This window comes from Zeus faber (genome assembly GCF_960531495.2).
Source record: "Zeus faber genome assembly, chromosome: 7".
NCBI lineage: Eukaryota > Metazoa > Chordata > Actinopteri > Zeiformes > Zeidae > Zeus > Zeus faber.
This window is the reverse complement of record NC_137203.1, coordinates 24608555-24627741: the sequence shown is the minus strand read 5'-3', so window position 1 is coordinate 24627741 and position 19187 is coordinate 24608555. Positions and strand designations below refer to the sequence as shown.

Here is a 19187-nt window from a genome sequence, read left to right as displayed (position 1 = left end):
ATATAATCGGATATATAAAGGGATCTCTTGTTTGTTCTCTATTTTAACTGTGAACAAACCAAAAGACAAAAATCAGAGGCATACATAAGTTGTCACATTTGTTACATAATCGTCTGAACGCAATTATTTGAGTCGACCAATGATTTTGTAAAATCACAGATTTCATCATCATGTTTCCATCCTAATTAACAGGAATTTAAAGGCAATATTAGAAAGGTTGTAATGAATAGGTCCGTTTCCATCAATTGTAGACATGAACAGTAGCATTACGCTATTATTGGCTTATGCATTGATAGTTACATGAAATGAACAAAAAAAACAATTTGTTTATTTCTTCATTGTATGTCAACAAAAATGTATTGTTCGTGACAGCCCTAGTCATAGTAAATAGAGCGGTCATTGATCATATTAATTATTATTAATTATAATGACCAACTTGGTGTATTTCCGAACTTTTTTTTTTTTTAATTTATTTATCTTAAAGTTTGAATGAGAAGAAGAATACTGACATTGTTGGGTAACCTCACTGTTGGTTGGATAACTTGGAGTCAGGAGAGTTTGCGTCTTAAAAAAAAAAAAAAAATACAGGCTTCCTGATACTATGCTTTAAAAAAAGGTTTACAGTGTTACGAAATTGCATTTGCCCGGCTCCCCGACTCCCCTGTCAGTCGGCACTATCCATACTATAAACAAAACTGAAATTGCAGCCTGATTTGCGCAAGCAATAGAAAGGGCTGCGATTGATGGGAGGGGAGCTTGTTTATCCTCTCCCCAGCGTGCAGGAATCAAAGTGCTGTCAGTCGCCTCTCTGATCCCTGGACGACGACCAGCAAGCATATTGACAACTTGTGAGTCCACGCTAGAAGCAGCGGAGCACATCCACTTTGGGGGCAGCAGCTTATATGCTAATGCACCTGCACGACTGACTCCTTGCTCCACGTTCCACCGTCTGTCACAAACAACGGCCGCCTCCCTAATCTCCGCTCTGGTCTCTCCCCTGTCCCCTGGCAGAAATGTTTCCTGTGACGATCATCTCTTTCAGTGTGGAATGCCAGACAGATCACAAAGGGCTTATACAATACCTGCTTAAATTTGGTTTACCGGTGATGGTAGGTTGATTGTGAAATTTGTTTCCCCGTGGCTTATGGGGGCGGCGGGTGTGGTGGTGGTTGGGGCGGGGGGCGCTTTCACTGGCTGAGAGAAAATTTGATTCAGATTTGCAGTCCTGGAAAAACCACCATGGAGTTATCGGGCTCTCTTCTGTAAAAATAAAGTTATTTGTTTTCAATTGCGGCTCGGCAGGGATTTCTAAGTATTTGTTCCACTCCGCTGTGCGGGTGTGACCAGAGTGTCGGTGAAATTACGTGTTCCTTTTTAATTCTGTGATATTGTGCATACATTAAGCTCCATCAATTTAATTGCCCAGGCCCTCTTACCACTGAGCTTTTGACCCAACGACAACCAAACGACAAAATAATAACTGGATATCGTATGGCGGAGGCTGCACGGTCAATTACATTTTTAAACAATTGTGTGAAATGTGCTCAACGGTGCAACGATTTGCCACCGCACTGTTTGATACTAACAGCGCTAGAAGCTCCTCCGTCTGTCCACTGCTGTGATTTTGGCAGCTGGAGGTTGCCGACGTTGGCTCCTCGGAAATCTCCAACCAGGTAGTGACCAGTAATTGAGTGTCGTGTAAATTGGTGCTGACGGTTTGGGAGTGTGCCCGTGCCTGGGTGGCAGTGGTGGTTTTTGTCAGACTCCTGTGGAGTAAAAGCCTCCCTCTTTTATCTCCCCTTTCTGGACTCCACCTGTCACTGGCTACAGTACCAAAGGCCATGCACAACAATGCACAATTTGTTAAATAAAACAAGAAAAAAACCTTCTCCAGTCATACTGTCAGATTTTCAATCAGAAGAGACCTTTGGTTACCAGCACGCTCTCTGATCACCCACTGGCATGACACTTATTATTTGGCACTTTTTGTGCTGCTGAGGATGGGACCTTAATATCATCTTTTAAGGAATATGAATCAGAAAGCCTGCTGCAGGAATGTCCATAACAGCATTGTAGATTGTCATTTATTAACCAAAATATAGCTCTAGCTCTTGAATACAGCAGTTAAAATATAATGTTTTTCAGTTTTCTGCTTTGGCACAAAGGTTGTGAAGATCCGGATTTTGTTGTATTTCTTTTGCAATCTGCAGAGCAACTTCAATGGTCAGGAGCAACTGAAAAGAGTCTAATGAATGGAGTGGAATGGAGTGCCTCTTGCCCGCATGCGGTATGTCTCCCGCCTTGGGTGTTGAGTAGGATATGTCTGTGGTGTTGGCATGGGATCAAAGGAAGCAACCTCTGCCAGAGAACAAACCCTTCGTCTATTACGTGCCTCTCGTTTTTCTAGGGCCGGAAGACGGTTAAATTAGCCTCGGCAGAGAATAAGCCCTCTCTAGGAGTTAAGCGTGTGCCTTGGCTGAAGGTGCTCTCCGCAGGAACGGGAGGCACCGCCGCAGCATATGCTCGTCGGCACAGCTTGACTTCAAAGGCTCCGGATGTCGTGACGCGAATTCCAATAAGAGCACAGAATCAACAGTGGAGTACGAGCGTCGTCTGATAGGAACATAGACACTATCGCCTTTATCTCTAAGCTAAGCCATATAAAATGAATCCGGATTAAAGAAAAATGGAGCAAATTGTGACAATAAATGACCAGCTTTCTCGCAGCACTAGTTTGGTTGTGAAGAATCCCTAATTATCCCTCTTTGGCTACCTTGACATTTCATAGGTCAGCGGTTTCATTATTACCAGGGACACTGATAACGCTGGATCAGAACAAATAGGACAGCATGTAATATTTTGTGTTATAATCAGCTTATCTGGTCGGGGCCCAAGTGTACAGACAAACAGGCGTCCTGGTTTGATGTGAATTAATGTGCTCATGGCAGGTTTATGAGATGGCCCGCCTCTCCATGGGCCTGTGACTGAGGGGCGATCAGATGTTAGAGCACAAGTCCCTGCAGATAAGAGTGAGCAGATTTTGGCATGAGTCATGACAGCTTGGAGTGATGGCTTCTCTGTTTTCTCAGAAACCAAACACAACCTTATAAAGCCAGGGATACTATACCTGTCACCTCATTTTTTTAAGAATCTAAATGTATTTAATCATTTTATTCAATTATTATTAAATATGGTTTAAATATTATTAAGTTAAATATTATGCAGCGGAATGGTCAGGCTAAAATAAAAGCAAAACTTCACTTGATCTTGTGTGCTTGATTCAAACATTGTAGGAGGGCTGCCGCCAAATAGTTGACCAAACCTTAGTCAACTAGAAGAGTCAACCGAATTTTTCATTGGTCAGTTGGTTGCAGGAAAAAAACAAACATTTGGGAGCTGCCCCTTGTCAAAATTAACCTTTAAATGTATATGTGTATGAAGCGCCAGAGGCCTTTAATTTGAAACAAATTTTACCAAAAATAAATGTCCAATCTTCTTGCTGGTTGTTCAGACACATTCAGAAGAATAATTACAGCTTTTGAGGAGCGGCTTTTGCAAGTAATTAACAGGCGGCTCGCTTCATATGTATGCACTGCACAGTGCTTGTGAATTCATTTCATATTTTAAAAGCTGGTTATAAGTTATTGTGTTGGTGTTACTGATAAATTAACAACATGTTCAGTCCGGGGGTGGTTGTGCCGACAAATTCAGAATAGGGATGTTCCGAACGACTAATTTCCGTTTTTAAACGGAAGTTTAAACTTAGACTAGTCGACTAGACTAGTCATTCATTCATTCATGTTTTTTATTGATATGACCCCAAATTCATCGCTGGTACGGTGTGCTTCAAAGATTTGGAATTTAAAAAGTTTAAAGAGACTATGAGGAGGAAGAACAGGCTTTTGCCTTAATCGCTCATTGTAATATTATACCATGAGAATTTTTTATCATAGATAAACAGATAGAGGTAAGAATTTGGTAAGAGGCTGCTGCATTGACATTGTATTGATAAAAAGCATGATAAAAAAAAAAGAGTTGGTTTAAGTAAATAAATCAATTGCCGAAATTGAAAAACTTGGATGAAATAAATTATTCTATAACAACATTTGTTGTCCAGTCACGACAACAGGAACAAAGTGAGCCTGGTAGCATCACTAGAAAATTAGCTGCAGCATGTCAGGACCCCTAAAGGCCTATGTGCATTTAAGGTTGTGTTGCATCATATTGCTGAGTCTCTATTTATGGGGTGTTGTCAAACGCCTCAGTGACATTGGCTCTTCATTCTTTCCCCCCCTCTACCCACCGTTCTCCCCCGTGTTCAGAGCCAGCCCCAGGCTCCCGCTGTGCCTGACAAGCCTGTTTCCAGCACACACTGCACACGCACCACGGTGCCTCTGGGGGCTTGGCCCCATGAACACTCTGTCCCTGCTGCTGAAAGAACAGTCCAACACCCCAGCAGCTCCTTCACCTGGCTGGGGGCCACTCTGCCGTACACAGATCAGGTGTGAGACACTGGACACATTGGTATCAGATGTGCAAATAAACCTAGTCTCACTAATCAATATCTCATATTGATACCTTTAAAAAAACCCGAAACATTATCGTCAAATATTGGGAAAATAAATTGTATCTTATGTCTGTTATTCATTCCATAACTATTAAATTTGTATATTACCAATTAAAGAATCTTATTGTATTATATACTGTATTTTCATAAATATATTGACGAAAATCATGGATTCCCTCACTAAGTCCTTGTAGAGTACAGGTAGAGTGGAGCAGGGGTCTATAGAGTGGGGGAGGTAGGGGACACGGATTAGGTGTTTTCTGTGGCGTCATCGTGGATTCACGTCAGTTCCCACTAAATTGTTGCGTTGACCGAGGCAATCATCATTATTTTAACATAAAAATAATCCAGTCATCATAATGATGAAGAATATTTTAAGCGTATAAGCGGCACATTTTGATGACAACCCATGAGATTTTGCCGGTTCCAATACATGCCATGTGAGGGCCTGAAGGATATAGCTCCCTCTTGACAGAGGCAAGAAAATAATAAATTCTTTCCCTTTTCACCTTCTTTCCCCTTTTCTACCCTTCTAACAATTATATTTGATCTTAGATGGTAATGTAGAAAAATTGAATCCTTAATGAAGAAATTTCAATGTGAAGATAGGACAAACGTTGAATATTATTTAGTACATAAACACTTGGGCCCACGAGGAAAAATAATGATCATACAGGGTTGTAAGACCACCATGATTCCATCTGTGTGGTCTTGAGCTGGGTTTATAGAACAAAATATTTGTGAGACAGTGAAGTGAAGGATAATGGTAGAATTTGCTTTGTGGATTCAGGTAATGCTGAGTTCAGACTACGTGATTCTGGCCTGATTTTCCACTCGCTGACAGGTTTTGGGAGATTGCCGAGCACAGCCCCAGATTGGAGGAAAATCATAGTGCGCTCCCGTGAGCGACGAGCGTGTGGTGTGACCTTCTCACAACACGATCCGACCGTTCGCTGAGCACTTGCCGATGGCTCGCAGACCCTGGTGAGATATCAAGCAGGTTAGATATCTGGTCATGTCGGGATGGAGTTCGGAGTGATGCAACGAGCTACAGCCAATGAGAGCAGACACAGAGTGAGCGAGAGGGGAGGAGTCGAGAAGGGGAGACAGGAGTGCATGGAGCAGCAGCCAGAAACACACAACATACCTATTTTACTTTTGTTCTCTAGGTTTTTAATACATTTCTTATTTAAATTCTGCTTTTATTTGTTTATTTACAGTGATCAAGAAATGTGTGTCCCGTGCATGGTATCGCGTCATTTCCGGTGTCACTTCTCGCGTGTGTTGTAGTGTGAACAGTCCAGCGATCTGACGACTTTCAAAGTTGTGTAGTGTGTCCATGGCATAAGCAGTTGATTAACAAAGGTATTATAATGAAGGTCCCAAGGAGACAAGTATGGTCAGGGGGAAACCGAAAATAAACAGAAGATATTGAAAATGTCTCTCAAGGAGAAAGGTGGAGGAAACAGTATGGGTTCAGTAGCAAAGGAATTTTAAGGAATGTCCCAAGGACTGTGGTACGGTCAGGGAGGAAGTAGTTGATTAAACAAAGGTAATGTCCTGAGGAGCGAGGAAGTACAACAACAAAGGGTATAATAATGAGTGGTGTCATACTTACAGTCTAGTGGAAAGGTTAGAGTTATACCACAATTGATATTACATTCCCATGACAGTCAGAGAAGTGGGGCACCGTGTCTGCTTCCACTTAGGCTCACACAATTTCTCTATATATGTCGCAATGACTTAGGGGGTGTACCGCTACTGTGAAGGGGGACGACACGCAAGCCAGCACAAACACTTTCTCTAAGTAGAATCTTTATTTGTCACGTGGCACACACACACACACACACACACACACACACACACACACACGATGGCCAGTGAAATTTGTTCTCTGTTTTTAACCCATCCTGGCTTGTCCTTCCTCCGGGGCAGCCAGAAGCAGTTGGCAGCATATCGCAACGTGCCCGGGGACCAGTTACAAATGTCCATTGCTGGTCAGACAACAATATTCTGCATGTTTTTGGTGGGGGTCCTTACTGATGTTATAACCCCATGTGAGCACAGGGAGAACATGCAAACTCCACACAGAAAAGCTCCTAATCGGTAGATAAGATGCCAACAGTGGAATCGAACTCAGGACCCCTGCTCTGAGGCAGCGGTGCAATGCACTGTGCCACAGTGGGTTGTGAAACCGTCTTCTTCAAATCTTTTAAACTCATAGGGCCAGTCTCAGTACACATGTGTGACGCCAGCCGCAAAGTAAAACAGAGCAGGGCAAATTTGATTATCTTGTGTTTACTCTTTTGCCGTGAAAGATATACTGTTCTGTTTTGGAGTTACTATGTAAACTGCGTGGCTGTCTGCAGAGGTTTTGGCCGCCAACTCCAGTCTGAGGATGAGTAAAGGCTCTCTCTCTGAGTGGGCGGCAGCAGCAGTGGGCTTTTCAACGCTATCGGCCATGTTGCTAATCATCAGAGGCTCCCCTCTGGGTCCTGAGTCAGCTGCACATCTGAATTCACCCAAAAAATAAAATAAAATAACTAACTAGTAAAATTAATTCCCTGTCTTATTGTTGCTGCCATATGTAACGCATGTGTAGCAAAGTGCATTAGCGATGCCGGCATTGTCGCCCGCCACATGGTGAGATTAAAAGCAATTTTCAGCAAACCCCTTATCCTCTTCTGCCATGGTCCCTGGCGGCTCTACTAGTTGTTGTTTGGTTTCCATTAAGGTAAAAACTCTCCTCTGAAAGCTGTGGATGGGATTATCAGAATTACAGCCTTCTGCCCAGAGCCACTCATCTGATATTTATTCTCTTCTCTCGCCCATATTTGCCCCCGTTTTTTTCCCCAACATTCCCCCGTTCTGTTGTAGGCCAATGTACACCAATTTAGTGTTTAATCTCGTCTTTTCCCTTTTTTCCCCAATTTGAACCTTTACAGCCGTTTTGCTATTTAATAAAATAGAATTACATAAGAGCAGTGAATATATAGCCAGATATTCTTCTTTTTCTTTCAACCTGATCTTCATCTTCTCCCTCCCTATTCCACTCCTCCTCTTCGTCTTATCTTCATCTCATCACTGTTGTTGCCCTCTATACATCTGCTGCATAGCATCTGTTCCAATCTCTCCCCAACCCCCACCCCCCTCTCTCCGTCTCTCTGACTGATGGGTACGTTGGCAGGCAGGTAGTGTGTTGCTGTGTGGTGTAGAAAGGTCAGACCCTGGCTATATAGTGGCACCTTAATTAAGATTCTGCCGCGCTGCCGCAAGGTTCTGGTCTTTGGCGGAGGGTGGCGTAGTCACGCCCTTATTATCATCGTTATTGTTATTTAGCGTTTTTGACCTGTGTGCAGACCAATGACAGAGAGACACATACAGAAAACAACGATAAAGGTGGACAGGGTGGAACGGGCTTGAGGCCACTGCTGCCTGATGTCTGATTTGGCCAAACGAGGGTCTAACCCGGGGCTCAGACACTCTTAGAGCCACAGGGATACAATGCTGCCGCAGCTTAGACAGTAAATCAGTTTTTTTTATTTTTTTCTCCATTTTCCTTTTTTTTTTTTTTTTTTTTCAGTTTCCTCTTGCCCTCTCTTTCCGTCTCTGGCTTTGTCTCTCCAGCTCAGACGTTCACTCCCCCAGTCTTTTCTCCGTTTTACTGACCCTTTGCCCTTTTCGGCTGCACTCCTGTCATTTCTCTTCTTTCTTTCTTTGCCTCCATATCTCCTTGGCTGCATGAACTCCACAAGGCGTCTTCTTATCGTCCTAAGTAGGCGCTCTCTGAAGCTGCAGTTAAGGGAGGGGAAGATGGTGTGTGTGCGTGCGTGTGTGCGTGTGTGTGTGTTTGTATATGAGATATACCGTATATTCTGCAGTCCGATTCAGCAGTCAGCATTAACATTTGAGCACACTGTCTCACACAAAACACACATACACACAAAACAAAGCACTCTTGTGCACAGCAGACAAGTACAGTATTAGCGGAGTGCATGCATCTGTGCCTGCACACACAGACTTAAGCTGCACAGGGTTATGTAACTTACTCTGCCATTTCAAATTATTTGAGACCACGACTTCTCGCTGTAGTGGGTTAGATTACCGAGTGTCTTCGCTGGTCAACGCTGTGCTGGACTATAAGAGCAAAGCCTGTGCAGTTTCTGCTTGGCTGTTAGATAACAGGGGAGATCCTCTCTGAAGTGCTTAAAAAACGGCTCGGTGGCATGTCAACACTAGTGCGAACTGGAGATGGAACAACTGCAATATTCGTGGTTTATTCAGATTTTTTTTTATTAATCTGACCTGCTGATTCCGATTTTGGCAGATTCTGATTTTCATTCAATTGTATGTTCATAATAAAACATTGACTATTAAATAACTTTTACATTGTCGTTTGATCATTTTGAGTTAAGATCCGTGATCGGAGAAATCTAATTTCCTTATATTTGGTCCCATTGGGTATATCTGATGCACATCAATGGCAAATACATTGCATGATCTGATCCCGCTCACATATGGACTACCGCCAAAATTTTCAGTTACCACAGTTACCACGCTGATTGTGACACGGTGTATTTATTATTGTTCATTACTCACTATGGAACAATATTAGAACATGAAACTCCCTCAGTTTCAATAAAATAAAATAAAACATCATTGCAAATAAATAAATGAATGTCCGACTCTTCTCACTCTCGTTCACTGGAAGTCCTCCTTCGCTCACTGTGCATTAAACCAACTTAATCAAATCGAACAACTCCTTTTACTGAGTGACTCGTCAAGAACAGAGTCTCAAAAAAGAGTCGAACCTTTCATCACGAGTGAAGCTCGTGCACTATAAACAACCAGAGCAGACGCTCTGCTGTAGTGACAGCAATAGATACTCAGTCTGTACAATTTTGGAATATTGTCAGGCAATAGATAATTAATCTAATCTTCTTTGTTTACCTTGGCTTACCTCCAAAGCCAACATTTTCTTCCTTTCGCTCTTATTTTGAGGAACTACGTTACTTTACATTGATATTAGGTTTGAGTATGGGAGCATTTCTAGGAGTACATGAGCTCAGTATCGGACGTGTAAATTTGAACGGCACAGAATCGGAAATATCTGACACTGGTCACTGATCACCAGTCATGGTCAATCAAGCTGATAACCAGCCAATTACTCTTGCATTTGAAAGGTAGACTTTTAGCTGTGAGCGCCACGTTCAAGTAAAAAAGATTTGTACTCCTCGTTTCCCTTTCAAAGCATTTCAGTCAGTTTCAATATGAATATGAACCACAGCATGTTAGCTGACAAAATATCACTTTAACCCAAGACATTGGGGAAGTCTGGAGGAATAAGCCCAAAAAAAGCATAAAAATAGTTAAACTCGCCAGGGATCCCAAAACTGGGATCTAAGATGGATTTTACTCTCTTTGTATGCTACAAATATCTTCTCATTTATGCCGTGCAAATCTTGCATTGATCATATCATCCACATTGAAAGCGAAATCGATAACCAACATGATTGCTTTCAGTAAGCTACAAATGGGAGAATAACTTCACTCTGCTTCTTGCAGGTCTTTTATGCTGAGTTTGAGATATGTGATTTTAGCCTGATTTTCCACTTGCTGTCAGATTTTTGGAGATCACCGAGCAAAGCCCCAGATCGGCGAAAAATCATAGCACGCTTCCGTGAGTGATGACCATGTGGTGTGAACTTGCCGAGCGCTCGTCAATGACTCGCAGATGCCGGCGAGATATCAAGCAGGTTTAATATCTGGTCATATCGGACTCGATTGGGGACAGACGCAATGAGCTATGGCCAATGAGAGCAGACACCGAGTGAGGGGGTCGACAAAATCTCGAAAACTAAAATTGGTCACAGAAGCCGTTTTTCGCACGGTACGAAGTTCTAAGAACCTTTGGAGCAGCTGTCCCTTTCCTTTGTGTCCGCATTGCATGATCCAGCAACAAAATCGTTATTGTTAAAACACCGTTCTTGAGGGACATATTTTGCTCCTACCCCAGGCCAAGGACTAAAGGACAAATAGAAGAACATTTAGTGACGTAAGTGCACAGTGATTGGTCCAGATGTAAGTCCATGCTGATTGGATGAACACATGAGCCACTGAAGCGGCGGTAACCAACATAATTAAATAGGATAAATGCAACTGTAACATTAGTGGCACTCTAGAAATTTCAAATTACGTAGTGCACCTAACCTGGATGTTACAGTAACGATTACAGTGTCTGCCCTCCACCATTACTAAATAAAATACACAATTACCCACTTAATGATGGATTTTTCAGCCATCCAGCCACAATTTGTTACAGGGGGCAACTTTTCGACACCTACATTAATAACAATATGGTGACTAATATTACGAAAGTTGAAAAAGTCTTAAAAACAGAAAATGAAGGTGAATAACTGATTTATTTAACTTTCTGAGGAGGGCCTTGTTTTTTTTAATCTTTGATTTAGTATTAGTTACTGTTTAGTTGACTAAATATCTGGCCAACTGGTCAATTCAGTGTCATTTTAATTTAGTCATCAGTTCATCATTGCTTTTAAAAGTCGTCTAGACTGAACTAGATGACTTTTTTGTATGAGCTAATAAAGACAATGAATAGTTAAAAATCATTCACTGACTTTTGAAATAACTTTTCTATTAATAAAGATATGCCGCTAAAAAAAAATATACTTCTAAAAAAATTGTCAAAACACGGCATCAGAAATAAGGCGATGACTCTTTGCAAACAAGGGTGAAACAGCTGTAAATGGAAAAGAAAGCATAACTCACTAAACATTGTGTCTAATGATCAGTAACAGTGGGACCAGTGCGTCCCTTCACATACTTTATCCAGTCATTTGTGTGAAAAAGTGTAATCACGGAGGAGAGAAAGGACACCTCTAAGTGTTTGTACTCTGCACAGAAACTGCTTAGAGTATCTCTACTAAACTGAACACCTGCATTTCCCCCTGAAAATAATTCCAGCATCGGCACACGCCACAGTGTCTAAAGAACTGCATAAGTTAAACGAAGAAACCAGCAGCCAAGTAGGCTTAATGCAGTGAGCCGGTGAATTTAAGCCAGTTGTACCCACTTTGATCCATCACATAGTGTGGAAATTACAAATTTGTCCATAACTGGATATAAGTGGAAAAATAAACAATTATATAATCAGTAATAGTGTTTTTGTTAATCACTGTTATCATGTTTCTTGCACGCTGTGCAAGAAATTGGTTATGGGTGTAGTTTTAGTTCATTTTTTCAGGGTGATTTAGTCAATCATCAATTAGTTTGCAAAAAGGTGTTTTTTCGTTGACTGGAGCACCAAAGGGAGTCATAGGAACTACAATTAGAGTACATTGGCAAACATGTCTCCTCCACGACCCAAAACCGAACCCAGACCTTTCTCACTCTCACCCTTCCCATCCCTCTGAGCTATGGTCTTCTCAAATGGACAGAAGGTATTGACTACTAAATTAAACTTAAGTTAAAGGTAATATATCCCTTATCCCTTCCTTCTTGTGAAAGACACACAAACTTACGGAAAGTTTGTAGTAGCTAAAGATTTTGGAACTATATATGGTAGCTTTTGTGACTGGGTCACTTACCTGTCTAACTCTGCATCGGTCCTTTGTTCACTCAACACTTGTTTTGGCACGGGCTCTGTGATTGGCTTGTTTGCCTCAGAACAAAGCTTTTTAGGCTTCTGAGAGGGTCTTGCATTCCAGTCGTCTGGTCGCTGAATGTTCATCCATGTTTGCAGAAATTAAACCGAAAAGATTTGGGGATGCAAGTGGGGTAGTTCATGGGGTGGGGATCGAGCGGAGATTGATAAGTCTGTGGATGAGAAGTCTTTCCTCCTAAACAGAGTCTGCCGAACTGCCTGTTTTAAGAGTTCTCAGCAGCCATTGAGGTGATTTCACTGGCGTTGATCAACAACATTTGCAAACCCCTGCTGATATATCATGATCAATTTGCCCAATGAGCAACTATTACAGATTACTCCTTTAATTAGCATTGGCTCACGGTTTCCTGAAATTCACCCATAGGTCAAGAATTTAATTCAATGCTGCATAGATTTCCGTGACATAATTAGATGCGAGGGATATAATCTTTCCACCATCAAAGTAAAGTGTAATACCTTATTTATAACAGGGCATTCCGCGGAGCATCAGCACTCCCTCATCTGCATGCCTGTCTATATTTGATATCTTGGCCCCGGCATCTGTATGTAGATCGCAGCATGATAAAAAACATTTTGAATATTTAACTCAGCCATAGGCAACATTATGATCCATCATTATGCATCATGCATATTCAGAGAGAGGGAGAGAGAGCGAGAGAGAGAGAGAGAGAGAGAGGATTAATCAGGTTACCCCTCCTTTGCAGAGAGCAGAGCTTTTCCCAACTACAAAAGATCACTCTACAGAGAATAGCATCAGGGAAAAGTATCCTGCTTTGATTACTAATTGCTGAAATAATAGTGTCATCCCCCATTTTTTTTGCATGTTAGTGTGGGTGTTTTAAAACCAGCAACACGCCCACCACCCCCTAAAACAAACCTTTAAAACTATTCTGACTGGAGTGTAGTGTGCAATATGCTGTTGCTCTCAAAGGGAGCTGTCCAACGTGCTGAACACCCTTGTCATTACTCTGTTTCTCTGAGAGGCGGTTCTTTCCGCCTTGTCATCTTTTGAAATAATCTGCTCTAAATTCTGCGGTTAGCGGTTGGAATGCTTTGGGTTAATGGGATGCTGAGATGGAAATATGATTTATTTAGTCTTCGATTAGTTTAATGTCAAAACAAATGTTATCAGCTATACTGTTTTATTTATGGTAGTGTCAAGCTTTTGTTGGTTTCTAGACAATCCAAGGCCAGTTTCATATAATTCCTCTTTGTGGAAAAAGATTTTGACCGACAGAGGAGAAAATAAGGACAGACAACAACAAAAGAGGAAAAACGTCAAGAAATAATAAATAAATAAAACGCGTACAAATTTTTAAAACAAGAATACAGAACAAGGGGAATTAACATGAAATACAGTAATAACAAAGAGCCAGGAAAGTATTCAAAACCTGTGCATTTCCCAGTATGTTAAATGATTCATAAAACTATGTTTTTCAGCTGAAGCCATACACTTATTTATCTACATTTTAGCCTCATTGGAGAGTAATTGCCCATCCCTAACCCTATTAGCCAAGATAAAAAAAAGTGCTCATTAGTTCGCAGGCTGCAATATTTTACTTTAACATTTAACTGTCCCTTAATTTAATTCTGGGAGTCGATTTTTGAGCCACCATTAGCCAATCAGGTTCTGCCTCATCAAATCCACCTCAACACATTTGTAATCTCATATGCTCTGTAAAAATCCAGCGGGCCAACAGACAGCTTTGAAAGGGTAATGAAGAATTTATATAGTTGAGTAATACAAATATTACTCATTCAAATTATTTTTTTTGTTTATATTTGCAATATAATCTTTTTATGGGGAAAAATAGCCACTCCATATTACCCACTCCGCGCCATATCTTGTGCACCATATCTCTGCACCATATCGCGGACCCCACCTCTCAAGGTGGGGTCCTTCAGGAGGTTCCAAGGGCCCCCTGCAAAATGATAAATAGTTAGACCTCACCATTATTTCATTTACAAGACATTAGCACCATTAGAGAATGTACAATAATGACTGTTTTGATCAAAAATTTTCTCAGATTGCGGTCCCAGACACAAAATCTTATCAGAGTTAGTGGCCTAATGGGTAAAGAAGTAGGGAATCACTGATCTAATGGATGGGTCAGTTATTGCAAGCGTTGCAGTCATGTGTTTGCTGGCACTTAATGCAGTCCTGTTTCAGGTGTACTGTGCAATACAGTTTCCCATCAAAGTCATCCAAAAAGCCCTAAATGTTATCTGCAATCAACAGCTACACCCCTGTCTACTCCAAGGCAGCCTTGAGTAAAAACTAGGCCATTGCCTTCTGCACCAATCCACATACTAGTAGTCGTGGAGGGAACATGGGTGGATGTGGATGCTCCCTCTATTGTGCATGCATTTGCATTAACGCGCCACTGAGGCACAAATGCTAGATCCAGCTTAAGGGTTTGGCCTCCCTCATCTGTCTTCATCCAACGTGCAGTAAACGCCTCTTCACTTTATCCTGCAGCTCATTACTCACAATGGCAGCCGGCTGAATCTTTTATCAGCGGGATCTTTAATTGAACATTGGCAAATGTGTTTCAAACAAATGGGCCCGAGCTGCCTGAGAGCTGTTTGCGTGTGTGTGTGTGTGCGCGCGTGTGTGTGTGTGTGTGCGTGTGTGGGGGTGTGTGTCACAAGTGAAAAATTCATAGCACAGTTTAGCGTGATGTCAAGCCGTCTGGTTGTGTACACGTTAGATAGCAGCCCAAAAGGGAGAGGCAAGCTGTGTGCTGAGGGGGCATGCAATGGAGATCAACTGTGGAAATACTTCTACGTCTATTTAGCAAGGTCACCGACGCTGCTCATGTGTATAACTAACACTTTTATTTGGGTTTCACTTATTCTGTGTGAAGGGAACAAGGTCAGAAACTGTTAAAAAAAACGGGATGAGAATGTTCTCCTTTTTTTTTTTTTTTTTTTTTTTAACAAATTCCCATAGAAATGTCTTAAATAGCTGCTTCAATCGCCCTGTTAGCTTGCTTTCTCTTGTATTAACTACTGCCTTAACGTTCAATAAAAACAAATAATATGGGATAATTTGTTTTATTTAAAATGAAAGCTACATGCAAGCTCTTTTTTGTGTAAAGTTATACAATTGATATTTTAACCGCATGTGTCGTGTTTTTCACAAGACAACGAGACTGCCAGTCTTAAATGTTGGTGCACTGGATAGCACAATGGAGAGAAATACATTATTATAAATGCTGGAAAATACTTATCAATAACAAAAGAGGGGTCAGTTTCTCTCAATATATTTCCTCACTTGCCCTTGCTTGTTTCTGGTGTATGATGAACGGGAGATTCTTTCCGCACTGCACGTTTCGTGAACGCCCACACGCAACACTGGCAGAAAAGCGATCAGTTAAGGCGATCAGTGAAAGTGATCCGCTGTGCTTTCCTGTTCACCATTTCCCCAAACAAAACCATTAATAAGTGTTTGTTTTGGGCAATTCTGGCCCTGGTATTACTTGGTATCAGATCGACAACCTCGCAGACGACACCGAAAAACATTTCTTCCATTTGAGTGGATTTCAATAAATATTTGAAGTCTGTTAGCCAAGCTGTTAGCGCACACTTCAGTATTCTCAACTGTATCTCTTGTGCCTTGGACTTCTGTGGTCCCATCTGGGGAGAAGGCTCCATGCCGCCCAGAGAGCCTGTGCTGTTAGAACACAGTGACACAGATAAAATCCCTTTTAATTCTTTGCACTAATCTTAGAACATCCAGCTGAACTTTAGCACCCTTTTACCCCCATCCTCAGTTCCTTGTACAGTGATACCAAGCTCAGTCTGCTCAAGTCCAGCTTCGGCTGCCTGGGGTAAGAATTATTCATGCTTTGTATGTTGCAGAAGTGGAAATACTAGTTGGTACTTAGTAGTACCAGTAGTAGGTACTGAGAGGAAAATGCACATGATCAACTATTTGAATTATGTTTTACATGTTTTATAGAGGACAAAAGCCTTTTCTATGTTACGTGGTTTTAAAAACATTGCCTCCGGGTTTTAATGAGCCTCTCAGAGTTTATATGTAGAGACTGTTCTTTCTAAACAATGTAAATTGTCCTATTGAAAAACCAGACCACATACCATCCTCACTCAACCTTGTGTGGAGATAAGGATAGCCCTAGGGGGTTTGAAAGAGCATTGTGTGTTTGTTTTATGGCATAGTAGGATTTTATCTGTGACCAGAGTTTGACTGTTAAATCACTGTTTGAGGGTAACACCTGGAGATATAATTGAGGTGCACAGTCTTGTAAATGACACCTGACCAATGGCACACAACCTCCCTTTGGTATAAAACTCAGTAGTTGGGGGTAGACTGATCAGAACGCTACTTTGAAGAATGACTGAGTAACTTTCTCTTTATTCTGCAGAATATATATCTTTAATACTCTCAGTTTTGTTTTCCTGTAGCAGGCAGATTAACCTCACGGACCACGTAAGAGAATTTCTCCAACATACTGCCAACTAAAAAATCAACAAACTCAACAGTCCCAACAGTCAAAAACTGCAACCACAATATGTGCTCCATTTCAGTCATTCGAAAAGTTACTGTTTGGGTTTAAGCCAATTTTAGCTTTATGACACCTAATATGTTTCAAGGCAGCATGCTGTTCTGCTTGGGAGGGAGAGAACAAAAAGTGCGGGAGACAGAGAGAGCTTTCCTCTTTCGCTGTCAGACAAATGTGGCTGCCTCCCCGTTGCTTCTGACCTCCATGTTTTCCAGCAAAGAATCTGATTGTTGTTGCACTTCATTTGTGAAATGCAACAACATTTCACATAGTTCAGCACAGCGCAAATGCAGCCACATGTCAGGAGCATGTGTTTCTTTTTTGTTTGTTTTTTACATTATTTACAACAAATCTGCTATTCTTTTATTTGAATTTTGAACTCTTGAGATCAGTTTCTGCTTATTTAGGGGTGCTTGAGGCTCCCCTAGGGAGGCTTTATCACCCCACTGCACCCCTGGCACTGTACTCCGGCAACAAGGCCATCCCGTAGCCAGTACTTCATTATATAGTGGTAACTATTTAAACAATGATGAGTATGAGGGTATCCTCTGTGCTTGTGTATAATACCGCCACACATTATCATGGTGGATCAAACTGAAGAGGGGACTCTTGATTGGATTAGAGCTCCAGCTATGGACAGGATACCCCGCCATCTTTGATAGTGGCATTTCTATTGAGTTGCCTGATTCCACACAAGAGACTCTCTAATTAACACAGCGCCACGCCCCTGGATAGTCACTCTGGATAATGATGAGCCAATGAGTTGAAGAAAGCTCAACCTCTTCACATTATTACACTGGGGAGCTCATGTACTCATAGCCTCAAATTCAATATGCATATGAGGAGCACGGGTTGCTCTTGAAAACTGCACAGCAAATTTTTGGGATTAAAAAATCTGGAGTTTGACAGTTTGACAGTGTGTAAGATTTCCGGAGTTTATTTTCCAACCCCTAGTCCAGCTTGTGTTCAGGACTCATCCTTTGTGGTGTATTACCCCACGTAGGAACGGGGGGGCAGTGCTTACACTGCTACCTCACAGCAAGAAGGTCCTGGGTTTGATTCTCGCCTAGGGTGCTGTTGGCACTGTGCTCCGGTTGGTTATCTCCCGATAAGGGGCCTTTTCTATGTGGAGTTTGCATGTTCTTCCCGTGCTCTCATGGGATTTCCTCCATATAACATTGGAAAAGATGTTATATGGAAAACAAATGCAAAAGGATTATCGTCTGACCAGCGATGGATGTTTGGAATTGCTCCCTGGGTGCGTTGCTGTATGCTGCCCACTGTGTGTGTGTGTGCGTGTGCATGTGTGTGTGTGTGTGTGTGTGTGTTGGTAGCTGTCACCACATGAGTGTGCTGTGTGATGAATAAAGATTATTCTTCTTCTTTATTTTTCATTCCAAGAAAAATTCATTCCCAGGGTTAATTTAACTCTGGGCTAGAGTTTATTCAAGTTACACTGTACTCAAACTACGTTTATGTGATTCCCACAAAGTTTATTCCAAACCCAGAATACATTGTGTGCCCTGGCAAATGCTTCCTGGCAGTCTAGAATAGACCAACATTGTGTAATGAGTTACAAATAATATCTCATACATTCAGACAGAGACAGAAAAGGAAAAAAAAAAATGTCTGAACAATGCTGAACAGTGACACGCTGTGCTTGACTGCCTGGGCTCACTGTCCGCCAAGTTCTCAGAAGAAGTCACTGTTCCTGACAAACCCCGAGCAGCCGTCCTCTACTTTTTCCTCTCTCCTCAGGAGACTGAGATCAGCACCAGGAGGAGGGAGTGTGAAGCACTTGAGGTGGAGGTGAAAAAAAAGATTCAAACATGTCAGACTTTGGTAAGTGCTCTGAAAATAACACACACCGAGCCTCTCGGTACAAAGGCTGAGCGCCAAAATTGATTTTTACCTGAGAGTACCTCGTGCCTGCTACGACCACAAACACAATGGTCCCGAGAGAGGGTGAGCTGCGGAAACGAAAGCTACCGAAAACAACGCTGAAAAAATAAAGAACAGGAACCCCTGGATTAAATATGCACGTTTGTCTAAAATACAGGTTTACGACATGTTTTGTTCATTTGCTGTTTATAGTTAAACACAGTGGGAATTGTGCTTCATATTCTGTGTACCCAGGCTGCTGTGTTGTTGTATACAGCATGCAGTTTGCAGGGGTTGGAGCAGTACAATTTACTTATGTACATAGTATATGTAATGTATATGTGGATGTAATGGTCACCCATGGGGTAAAAAAAAAAAAAAGGTCATGGTCTGTGCCGTTTCATGTTTCCGGAGGGACATTTTCTAAGAATGTACTAAAAATGTCACTTGCCTTGGGGGTTGCCCTTGACTCAAAACAAAAGGCTTGGAGAAGAAGGAGAGACGAGGTGGAAAAGAAGCCACTAAGCCG

At 41.8% G+C, this 19187-nt stretch overlaps 1 protein-coding gene across 1 annotated transcript in view; it reads left to right on the top strand.

Moving 5' to 3' along the window:
* The window catches only part of rimbp2b (RIMS binding protein 2b), a 100683-nt gene that overhangs the window by 40188 nt on the left and 41308 nt on the right, over positions 1-19187 (top strand). The window contains exon 5 of the mRNA XM_080004113.1: positions 18536-18619. Coding sequence (XP_079860239.1) covers positions 18536-18619 — 84 coding nt within the window. The remainder of the gene's footprint in view (positions 1-18535; positions 18620-19187) is intronic.